The 13,048-nt window shown below is 35.3% G+C and overlaps 1 protein-coding gene across 1 annotated transcript in view; it reads right to left on the bottom strand.

The window, feature by feature from the left end:
- Positions 1 to 4,603: 4,603 nt before the first annotated feature.
- pawr (PRKC, apoptosis, WT1, regulator) overlaps positions 4,604 to 13,048 on the bottom strand; it is a 98,553-nt gene continuing 90,108 nt past the window's right edge. Inside the window, exon 7 of the mRNA XM_015352861.2 lies at positions 4,604 to 6,059. Within this exon, the coding sequence (XP_015208347.2) occupies positions 5,973 to 6,059 (87 nt within the window). The 3' untranslated portion in view covers positions 4,604 to 5,972. The remainder of the gene's footprint in view (positions 6,060 to 13,048) is intronic.

The following is a 13,048-nucleotide window of genomic DNA, read 5'->3' as shown; positions in this document are numbered from 1 at the left end:
CCGTTATTAACATAACCTTACATTTGGTGTTGTATCAGCAAATTCCAGAGGAGAATGTCAGGCCATTCATTCACCAGCTGAAGCTGAGCTGAAAGAGGGCCATGTAGCAAGACAGTGATCCTAAACATACAAGCAGATCTGCAACAGAATTGAGAAAGAAATTCCACATTTTGGATTGCCCAAGTCAATGTCTTGATCTAGTTGTAGAAAGACCCTATTAGCAAAGTCATTCATTCAATAAAACCCTCAAAAGTCACCGAGTAGAAGCAGTTCTGCAAGGAAGAAAGGACAAAAATCCCTAAATTTCAAAGTGAAAGACTGCTAAACAATTACAGGAAATGTCTAGTTGAAGTCATTGCAACTGAAAGAGGTGCTATTGTTACAAGTCATGGGCAGAGATACACGAAACAGTTAGTGTTACTGTCAAATTGTAAATGTACATTTAAAACATCCCTTGACACTCATCATTCCTCCTGGATAGACACTTTGTATTATGAGGAAAACAGAACTGCAGCTGAGAGCACAGATTGCAAGTATCCAATTTTAACAGTGCAATTCTCATGCACAATTTACTTTTTCAATAAAAAAGCACAACCAACATCTTGCCTCAATTCACTCTACTGAAATTTAATGGTAAAAAAAAACACATTTCCAGTATCAGTTTGAAAAGAATTCTGATTCATCAAAATACTGTACCAACTGTGGAGTTGTCTGCATACTGTATACTTTAAAGTATACAGTAACTAGAGTGATAGTTACTTAAACAGCTGCTAACATGTTAAATTAAAAGAAATACACAAGGTATTTGTGTCTCTTGGTGTTTCTCATTTACTTCTGAGGGAACTCTCCGTTTCTGTGTCAAAACTCCACTCAACTGTTAAAATCCATTAGTACAGTTGGTAGATTCTAATATGCAAGTAACTTTTTATCTCCCTTTTTACTATAGCTGCTTGCATTCAAAAAAACATGTTGAAAGACAGTTTTCTCTGTGTGCATCACCAGTTACTGAATTGAATGGTTCACTTACTCACAAAAATTTACTGTTATTTCTTAATGAAATAAATGCATTGTATGTTATACATTTAATCAGCTTATTTTCATTTTTTATTTAGATTTTCATAGATTTAATAAAATTCTAGGTAAAAACAAATCTATGAGAATACAGACCAATCTATGGGGTTCACAAACATTCTCGAAACTGTAGAAGCTAAAGCACACGAGCTAGAATCAGGTCTTACTCTAGTCTTAAACGTCTGTGTACTGGTTTCCTGAAGTGTTTTACATAGATATTAAAATCATCTGCTTACATTCAAGATTCCAGATATTTCAGCACTTCAGCAGCTATTTTTCAGTATCTAGACCTTATTTTATGGTCTTCCACCTGACCTTTAACTATACTGATTCCAATAAACAATGCGCAAATGACTATTGCTTACACTTTGCAGGTGAGCAGGACTTATTTTGCTATGCCTTAAAGCTTTGAAAGAGAAATCAGGGAGCCAGTTTGATATGCTTTTACTCAAGCCAACAACTTACTTTTCAGGAAATATTGTTTGCAAATGTAACATGTATTTAGTATATACTTTTTTTCCTTGGCTTTGTTATTTGAAATTGATTGTGCAATGTGTTTTGTGCATTTTGAAACAGTACCGTTTTTCTTGAAAAAGACAATTGTTAACTCCTTCAAAAACTCTATGCAGTAACAAAACAGGCGGCAAAATAAAATTACACAGAACCACTGTTACTGAGCTGCATCTGCAGAAAGTACCTGTCAGCTTTCAAGTCCTTAATGGTGTCCTTCTCTCTGCCTGGAGTCCTACTCTTAGCTTTCAGATGAATCGGTCTTGTCACAAATAATCTTGTGTGTGTAATGCCATTTCAACAAACAGTTATAAAAGATTATGCATGTTATTCTATTATACAATATATAGACATTAAATCAATACCAATTGATTTAATGGCTTAACAATTAAACCACATATTTCAGTGTAACAGTGTAACTAAATAGGTTGTTTTAAAGTTATTTAACTTATTGTTGCTGCTGCTGTTCTGTGTTTGTTTTTGGCGATTCCTTTAATGTCTTTGTATTGAAGCACACATGCGAATAAGAACTGAACTGGATATAAGCCTGATGATTGTACCATAAGCACATAAATTACACTCAGCTGTCATTGAAAAACAGTTTTAGAAGTGGTGGAGGTAGCCTGTACTGTATGCTTTATACATGTTCACATATACGTGGCTTTTCACTCAGAACTATCACTGTAACAGATATGCAAACCATCTGCTAATCTGAAGGACAGCTCCAGAATTGTGTAAGTATGTTTAGTGGGTCTAAATGCTCGTGGAAGCAATCAAATTCTATTGCAAAAATATTGATGATAAACAAGCATTAGTATTTCTGGGTGACCTTTTTGAATAACGACTGAACCAGCTCTGTTGAAACATACAGGTTTTACCTGTATTCAATCATAAATGGGATAAAAACAGTTTTGATCTTGTTTTCATAAAAGTGAGCAGGCCAGCTCTACAGTCATCAAGAACATGCTAATCCAGTGGAAAACAGATTTTAAACATTTACCCTAAAACCAAGAAAAAGCTAAAAGAATGTGACCAATCTGCGTCATTTATCACAAGTTATGTTTGAAAACTAGTGAAGGAAAAGGGAACACAATTTAAAAATAAGTGTTTTACTTTATGTAGAAATGGATAATTTTCAATATTTTGTGCATCTTTTTCATAAATGTTTTCGTTTCTTAGTGAACCAGTTCAATATCTACAGTAATTGCTGGGTTTAGCACGTTTTTCTTGCTACGTTGGGAAAACAGTGTTTCCTCATTTTTTAGCAGGTTCAGGAGAGCAGCATGCTTTCATTTAGCTTTCTCAGTTGTTGCAGGGACACCATAACTGAGTTTTCTTGTGTAACAGATTCAATTTTGAATACAAAATGAGCTTTATCTGAATTAAGTCTTACTAGACAGCATCAACGAGAGACAATATAATTTGTTATATTAAAGTGCATATCAATGATTTTGGATAAGAATATTGTCTAAATCATGGTTGTTGCTGTTATTAACAATGTTTACAAATTAAATTAGCTATTATTAAAACAACAGCTATGAATTCTTAACATTATTGTACACAGTAGCATAATGAATGCTTTATAGTATAAACTTTTAAAGCTTGAGGTTGTCGTACCATGCTTACTTCTATACAAGGATTACCACACAATCTTCATTTAAACATGGCAGTGTAATGAATTTTAATTACCTCACCATCTGGAGACAAGTTACTCTTGTTTGAGTTTTTTAACTGGTGAATGACAGAGGTATTCGAAGTTGATGGACAATACCCCCAATTCACACACTAAAGTTAAAAGATGAACACATGTACTCATGAAAACTGGGGATAGCAAACAAGAAGAATTTTTACCTCAAAGTTTTCTTTCATCTGGGATATGCCCAGCATGCCAGATGAAAGAAAAGTTTGGGGTAAAAATTCTGTATGTTTGACATGTATGTTTTATAATATGTCTTTCTACAGTACATTGCTGCTCTTTTAGTCCTGCCATGTTCATGCTGGCTGTCTTCACTCTTCTCTCAAGCTTATCCTACCACATTTCAGAGGAGCAGTGGCACACTGGGAAGAGTGGCACATCAGTCAAGACGTTTTGCTTTTCTTTGTCAGGTAATTCAGGTGGAATCTTACCGTGCTTATCTTCTGTTCGTCCACGATCAAATTAAAATCTTCACCTTTTATTTTTGCATTTGAGCACTCAGCATGGGATTTATGTCTCTTATTGTTTCTGCATGGGGCTAAACTTTTTACAATTTTGTTACATGCACCTATCACAGCCTTATCCTTTGCCCTTCTAATTAATTTACTGATCTGCGCAAAGGTATTAAAGCTGCAGCTCTTGCCTTCTCAAGCTCAAGGATGTTCCTGCACTGTTTTGAGTTCTGAGGTCAAATTGAAATTAGTAGCAAGTGTGTCTTAAAGGGATTAATCATGGATTTACAAAGAATGAGTCTCTCTTACAATTTACTTCTTTTACATTTCCTGGACTGAAAGGGATAATAGCTTAATGGGAGTAACAGCTATAAGATCATTTAAATCCATTCATTGCCATTTTCTTTTCAATTTCTTTGTATATGCAACGGTTTCAGATATTACTCTATAGCACCTCTGAAGTTTTCAAATGAAAACTCTTACTTCTTTCTCTTCACAGAAGTTCCGCAAGTTCTCTGCAGTCTAGCTAAATCACTGTGCAGTAGTAGAAAGAGACACAAAGGCACAAGACTGTGCTAGAGATACTATTAAGTGTTTTAGAAATGGAAATAAAGTATTTATGTTCTTGTTTCAGGTTGTCTTATAACAATGTCTCAAGAGATCTGTCCATAAGAGATTTATGACCCCATCGGCACAAATCTTATTAATATGTAGGTATGTTGCTTTATGTTGATAACTTCACAAAAATTCCCCCTTTAATGTACAGTAATCCATCCTTCTAATATTCTTGATGGAAACATGTTCATAAAACATGTTTGCTTTAAAGCCTTTAATTAAAAATTCAACTGAAAAAAGGAAAATAAAAGAGACAATATTAAATATATAATCAAGCCTTTATTTAATGACTTCTCTTCTGTACATGCATAATCTACTGGTGAAATCTACCAAAATCATTATGATACATCATGATACAGCTAAATTAAAAGTATATATTTTAATGTAATGGAAGTAGGGGAAAAAGGCATTACAAATTGCAGCACATATCAAAGATTTAAGATTTAAGTCATATCAAAGATACATTACTAAGCCCAAGTGAATTCTAGAATTTAAAGAAGCCAGAATGATGCATTTTGATAAAACAACTGTCTTGCCACAATGGCTTGCTTTCTTGGCATTCCAAACACAGCTTCAGCATCTGCTTTGTTTTCATTAAAGAAGAAAAAGCTATCTCTAGGTAATGAATATTACATATTAGTTTTAATTTCATATGAATTAGAAATGGAAGACATTTTAATGAACAGGTGGTATTTTGCTTTTTTTCATTTTTTTAAACCTAATTTATCATCACAATTAACTATGTAATTTCTGGGAAACTACAAATTCGTGAACACCAATGTCTAGACACAAATGACTTGACATTCATTGTATTCACATATTCACTGGTTTACTTGTGCCATTTACATTTGACCTTCGATAGGATCTTCAATCCTGGTTTAAAAAATGGCAAGTACAGATTATATGTACAAAATGCATCACCCTCTGTAGTATGAGCAGAAAAAAGCACCAGGCTTTCCTTTTTTTAGAATTCAAAGAGATTCTGCATCATAAACTACTCATTTTCCACAAGGTGTTATGCTAATGAAATACTTTTAATACTTTGGCTAATTAAAGTTACTGTCTAATGTCATAGTTTGGTGAAAACACAACTAAGTGTTCTACAATTTCTTTACTTTAAATACCCCAAAGATACAATGTAAACACCAGAAACAATGTAACCGCAGCTCATACTTATCAATAAAAATGTGTGACCCCCCTTTTAAAACATTACCATCATCAGAGGTGTCAATCCTTGGAAACAAACATTTCTTTAGTGTTTGGTGGTCTACCACTTACATTCATTGTTTTAGGATCATCAGAACAATCTCAAAGGGCTTATGTACAACAAATTTACATTAAATATAGTTTCACCCAAAAGCATTCACAGACATCCCATTTATGTTGATTGTTTAGTACTTACAAAAAACAGTATCTGTTCTTTATGCTGAGATATTCTGAGACATTGTTAAAGAGCTGTGCATAACAGGAGCATCTGGTTATCTTGAAATTATTATTCCAATAAAAAACAAAGAAAAACACAAAGACAGAATAATCAATTAATTTGCAGGGTGCACCAGGCGTTCCTCGGTAACCATGCTGACAATTCATTTAGCTTTTACTTTTTTCCACCTTCCCATGTAACACTTCTACCTGGTCAGCTGACCTACAACCTTCAGGAGGGTCTTATTTTCTTGCTTCAGCTGTTCATTTTCATCCTCTATGTCATCAAGATCCTGCAAAACAGATACATGCTTAGTTGATACTATGGACAATACAAGCAGCATTGGCACAATTATTTTCTTTTGAAACTGTCACCTCCTGGGGTGACCACCTGGTACAGTATGTCTTCAAACTTTAAATTGTAAGATCTTTTTAATAACCATGCACAAATGCATGAAGATCATGCAGACTGTAACACCTGACCAGAATCAAACCCAGGAGCTTGGAAATGTAAGCCAACTGTCAGACATTTTCTGTAGCAATGACAGTAAAAAGTTGAGTTGAGATTTACAATTGCATTCAATTGAGAAATACTGGGGTATACATTTTTACAAAGTTGGGCCTATTATAAAGCCAGCAATAATCCATTTTTATTTTCTGGGCAAATTTACATACAGTAGACTAGTAAATAGGTATTTTACAAAAACAAAATCTGAATACATTTATTACAAGAATTATAAAAATAAGTTTAATACCTTTACCTTTTAAGTAAAAAATAAATTAGCTATTTCAATGTTATTGTTGTCCCACAGAACTTGCAAAATCATCTATTAATTTTTAACCCCACCAGACTGTAGCTACTGTGGACAGTAGACTGGGAACCCCTGAATTCAACCACCAACCAATTCAACCAAGAGGTATCAACATTCCTAAAACTTTAAAGCCCTGTTTTGTACCCAATGACACGTGCCCTAAAAACTTTTAACAATTAAAAGGCAAACGAGCATCTCAAATTAACAGTAAATGAGGAGCATCATAGCGAGGAAGTTCCATCAAAACTCTAATGAAAAGATGACACTTCTCATTTCCATCTTTCTCCATCACAAAACAGACAGTACCTCTGAATTAGTAATGCTACATTTGTCAGAAAGTTTAAGGATTTAAATCAAGTAGAATCCACAAGATAAGGCTGCTGATGTATACATGAGGGAGATCAACATTGGGAAGCCATGTCTGGAATCCTTAAGAAATAAATACTGTTTTCAGTACATCAATCTTCAACCTCAATAGTAAAGACTGCTGGCATCTTTGTTAATAAAAATTGGAATGTGTAAGTAGATAAATCAAGACAGATGGAGTCCTAGTAAGGCACCTTTAAAATCTTAACATTTCTCCTTCGACCACAGACTGAACAAGACAGTTGTTCTTGAAAACAAAATAGAACAATGCCCAAGCCATAAAAATCTACAATGGACAAAGGAGAGCGATTGTGGGAATACAACAAGAATGGGTAGTCAGCATTCCAGAGAGACAGGAGAGATGGAAGACGAGGCAACATAGCGCTATACATCATGAGAAACATTCAGAAACAGGAAGTTAAAACTGATGAGTTATAAGTTTAAGAAACTATATGGGTCAGATAATAAGACCTGCAAAAGCCACAGGCAAAGTGTTGAGGGGTATTTCAGATATTAATTACACTGGAAATCGACACTGTATAATGAAGCCGGAAACCTATGTGTAAAAAAAGAATGTTTTTTTATGGCAGAATTAAATTAGATGCCCATGGCTAATGATCTTACGGTCCTTTCAAACAATTAGGACATTAAGAGACATTGAGAGGTAACAGAGATCACAAAATGATATGCTTTCAAGTAGCAAACACAATTAGGGCAAAAGAAAACTCAATGCAACAGGATTAAGTTAAAGAAAAGGCATGGAATTAATTTATAAACTGAATTAAGACAAAAAGAATGCCACTAAAATCTAAAACATGTATTTTTTATCTGTGTAACAATAACAAAAGAACAGTAGCTTAGAAATCTGGTGTATCCTAGCAGAAAGAACTATAAAGCAAACAGAAAAGTAAAAATCAAGTATTTGGGGTATTAAATCTCTAGAGAGGGATTTTTTTTCCCTCAAACTTCTAGTTCTAGATGTTAAATAATAACATAAAAGGAGCAGAAATCACACATTTACTATAGGCTCTAAAGACAAAAAAAATCAAATCTCCAGGGCCTGATAGTACATTACCAGTGGTATTTCTAATTTAAAACAAAGAAGCATATCAATCCATTGCCCATTAACAAAACCCTTCCAACAGTCAAGACAATGACTAGTCAAGATTATGCTTTCATGTAATGCATGACTTTTGGTCACGTGAGATCCTCCCATATAAATTTCCACTTCCATGACATTGTCACGATCATCATCCCTCCTCTAGAGGGCCCTCTGACCTTTTATTATTAGTTTAATTATTACACGCACCTGTCTTCTGTTCAACCCGTCACTATATAAGTTATATGCCTCCTAAGCTCTGCGCTCAGTTTTGGAAGATGGACGCCACAAGGCTTGCCTATTCCCCGGGCTCGCAGGTAGCCCGGTAGCAGGTCTTATTCCCCGGCATCCTGACCATCTGGGTCCGGGGCTTGGAGCTCCTGGCCTCGTCTTCGTGTTTTTAACTTCCCTGTTCCCGTTCCTGTTCCGACCTGGTTCCTGTTTTTAACTGTTTGTCTTGGATTGATCTCCCAGCTACCTGGACTTTGGACTGGGACCTGTTTTTCCCTTTTGAACTCCCACTAGACTTGTTCGCCTGCGCTCCCCCTCACACCTGGATCACCGTCGGCACCACCCCCTCAGTCCTCCCATCCACTCCTCTCTGTGTTTTCCCTGTGTCCTTCTCCAGTCTCTACCGGATTTTACCGTCTGCACAGGGTCCTAAATTGTACTACGCGGGAGTCAGAACTGGTTCCTGTGACAGACATGAACAATTCCTTTTTACATAAATATCTATCATTAATTTATATGTAAGGAGGCACTCCAGGCTAAGATAGGGAAGTGCAGGACTAACCATCCCTGTCGTATCCTTATCTCATGCTTTCCCCTCCCTGTCTGTGAGTAAAAAGGGCTGTGAGATTAGTAATCTGTGTCCCCAGTAAATTCTGCTTGAGGCCAAGGCGTTAAGCAAAATTTCATAACTAGAACTAATTTTCAGTGTTTTTAACTTTGAAACAGTATTGGCCAAGTAAAGTTGAAAGTAAAAAAAAACATGGAACCCTATTAAAGAGATATGAAAAACAATCCCAATGAAAAGCACTCTAATTGAAAGTTGTCTCATAAAATCCCATTGGGACATGATAATTAAAGCTAATATAATGAGCCAATATGGTGACAGAATGCTATTCAATCTGTGAAGCTGAAAAACATGGCAACATGAGCAATATCACAGGAAAATGAAGGTCTCTTACACTAACAAACTGTTAAGGGGGATAGTATTTAATTGTAGCATCAGCACCAGACTACATACCTGACAATGAAGGACAGACAAAGACGATATTATGAGAGCAATGTTTGTACACGAGCATGCTGCTGCAACAGCAGGATACTAAATTGTGTTTATTAATGTTTACAACATTGCTCAAGGCCCAACGGTCTAGGTATTCAAATTTAAATGACAGACAATATTTACGATAATAATAATACGATTTCTGTCAGTAACAGTTTACATTCTACTATATCGTACAAGAATTTACACACTCAAAAAGAATGGACAGAAGGTGAAGAGGGTTGAATATAATCCATTTTGAGCAGTTAATGTTCACACAATCCTGTACTCTATTTTTCCCTTCAGCATATCCAGGTATAAACATATTAACTCAGTGAATACCTCGAGTTAAATCCGCCTGCTGTTCATCCTGTAACCCTATGAAGTGTAGCCAATTGAATGCCAGAAATCATGTCTTTTCTAAATCTACTATAACTTTGGAAAGACAAACTACTTTTCAAAGTGAATCAATTTAACAGAAGCATTTAAATCAATTTCGGATCTTCACAGCACGGAGAACCTAGTTGACCTCGAGGCTGTTTGCTGAAAGGCTGTTGGATCTTTTTAGACAGTGAAACCTGGTAAAGTGTCAAATAGAAGCCCACCAGGTTTCAGGTACACTGATAATTTTATTTTTTAGATTCCAATTGTGATCCCTCTCTCCTCTTCTCTGCAATCAAAACCTCAGTTAATTCACACTTTTTAAAGCTGAAACCTGTAATTTGTGTTGGTTTACTTCATTATGGTGAATATTATGGTATTTCAATGAAGACACTGAAATGGCCAAACCCATCCTTAAGCATGAGCATGTTTGCGGCAAAACCTGTTGACCTTTTTTATCTTTGTTGGGAACATTGAAGATGTGACAAAAATATGATTTGTTACACCTGGAAATGAACCTGAACACAGGTCAAGACTAACTACATCTTGTATCTGCCATAAGCAAAAAGACTAATTATAAACAAAGCACAATACTTTGACAAGATCACTTAAAATGCAAAGGTTATTTTAGATTAACAAAAAGGTCAAATTATCTTAAAATATTTTTTAGAATTTAAATGGATGATTAAAATCTTGGCTAAAATTTATAATGTACTGTGGTCCTAAGTCAATAAAAAATAGTGTAAAATGTACCATAAATATTCTTTGATATACAAGTGTCAGAGCCCAGTGATATTTCACCTTGGAGATGCCAAATTCAGATGCTCTTATGCTGTGTTGATATACACAAATGTGTACTGTATATTCTACAAGCTGAAAGAGAACTGAATCAGCACTGTTTCTGTGGAGTCAAAGAAAATGTTTCTTGGAATGTTATCTCCGTTTCCAGGACAGAGCTTGTGTTACATCTTCCTGAAACTGTTGGAATATCTGGTTTATGTGAGGATTAACGTGGCTGCCCTTCAGTAGACACTGAACAGCATGTCTCCGCTAAAAAGAGTTATCTAGAATTAGCAGATTAGTGTTTTAAATTTGAGTGCAAAGATAACCTGTATCTTGCTTCAAAGTCTTTACTTAATGTAATCCATAAAATGACAAATTATTCCCTGAATGACAAAAAGGCTGCAAAATCACACACAGGTTCTAATTGATCCGAATTAACAGGTTTCTTTTCTTCTTGTATACTTTTTTCCTGTGATGAAAGTACCTGTTAGCAGGTTTAATTTGTAACTTAGTAGATATTGAGAATATATTAACAAAAATGCAGTAATAAGGATGATCATTTTGTTGGAGTTGGAGTCAAAGTCATCTTTTTCATTCACAAAATTATTTTAGGCTGGCAGTCAGAACTTTATGAAAATCTGATACAAAGTCAGAATGTTGGAAGAACAATTAATCGTTCTAAATAATTCTACCCCTATAATGGCACTGTGGAGGGCATTTTCCATCAGTGTCAAAAAGTAAACCTATTTACTGTTACAAAATACAATCTAAAGTTACATATTGGTTTTATATGATTACCCAGCTATTGTGCAAAGAAATGCAAAAATAACATTCTAATTTTTTTTCATATTGCCCCTGTCTCACCTTAACACCCCAGCAGAATTGGAAAAATATGACCTTTTGCCTCTAAAGGAGTACTACTCATGAGTTTATACAGTACATCACATCATCAGTACATCACTTCACGTATTCACTCATCACACCATGGCCTTAAAGTTAAGTTTAAATCAAACACTTGATACACATAAAAAACGAAGGACTGCTGGAACACAAAAACACATAATCTAATCCAGACACAAGTCAGGGAACAGAGTTATATACTTGTTTCAATCCTATATCACTGACCATGGACAATACATTTCTGTTCGACTTACATTTACATGCAGAACAAGGCAAGCAGGTTTGCACTTTGTACACTGACGGCATCCAAATATTTTTGTTAAACCATACCTATCTGTTCCAATCCTTCCAAAGTACATGAAGGATGTTTCAGAATTGGATGAGATACAATTTCTTACAGCTAAATGTGAACAGCTCAGAAGTTTTTGTGATCTTGAAAACCTTTAAAATCTATTGGTCACAAAGCTGTGATCTTCTGTTCTTGCCTGGATATCAGTAAATGATTGATTACAGATCTAGGTGACATCTTTGAACGGGAATTGTACTTTGAAGTACACATCTGATCTCAGGGACTTTTTTTCTACCTCATTAACAGATTTCTCTTACACAGATGCAGCTGAAACTTTTTTTTCACACTTTCATTAGATGGATTACAGTAACGCTCTTTTTATAGACTTCCAAAGGCCATTTTAGGTAAACTTCAACTTTTAGGACTCTCCATGACTCTGGCACCAATGTCTGAATCTGCAGAGCACCACATTCTGAATTCTTGAATACTACACTCCACTAAAGCTCTTTTAAACTTCATTCATTCTACACATTTAATTTTGGTGACATTTTAGTTGTCTACATCCCACTTTTTGCAACACCCTTATTAAAGACATCAAGCATATTTAATATCCATGCAAAGCAGAATTAATGCTTTACTGTGTGAATTAGTGTTTGAAAAGCCTTATACCATTAGTAGTTTTTGAATTGCTTAGCTCTGAAGCAAAATTAACTTCAGATGAAGATGCTGGACACGTTTCAGTAAAATCTACTGAAAGGGTTTATAGCAGTTTCTGGATTCTCCCTGTGCCTGATCTAAGAGTTTAGATTAGAGGGGAAATGAATGAATGTCTTTAATTGCAGTACGTGTGTGCTTTAGAAATGGTGGATTGTTTCTGAATTTTTTCGGAGAATGTAGATATGCACTACATTTCCTGTATTCTGTTATTTATTGTAATACTTTCTTAATACAGGATAGAATCCAGCACAGGAAATTTCCACACTTTTTGAAACACTGAATTACAGGAATGACAGAATGAATTAACAAGCAAGTAGTTACCTTCATGCAACTTTAAGAATTAAAGCAACATTTAATTGTTTTTTTTTACACATTAAATGTCATTAATATGCAAGTTTCTGGGGATAATCCATCAACACAGCCCTGTTTAACAAGTGCAATAGAAGGTAGCTAAGTATTTGTGTGAGTGCTATTGCAGATTTACCAGATAAGCTAAGGATCTGCGCCTGTGGCTGGAAGGTTGCAGGTTCGTATCCCGAATGTGCTCTTCGCTGCCGGCAGAGGGATCCTACTCCGTTGGGTCACCGAGCAAGGCCCTTAACCCCAACTGCTCCAGGGGCGCCATATAAATGGCTGACCCTGCGCTCTGACCCCAAGGTTCTCTCCCT

The sequence above is a fragment of the Lepisosteus oculatus genome, chromosome 7, assembly GCF_040954835.1.
Source record: "Lepisosteus oculatus isolate fLepOcu1 chromosome 7, fLepOcu1.hap2, whole genome shotgun sequence".
NCBI lineage: Eukaryota > Metazoa > Chordata > Actinopteri > Semionotiformes > Lepisosteidae > Lepisosteus > Lepisosteus oculatus.
This window is presented reverse-complemented; position numbering and strand designations above follow the sequence as displayed.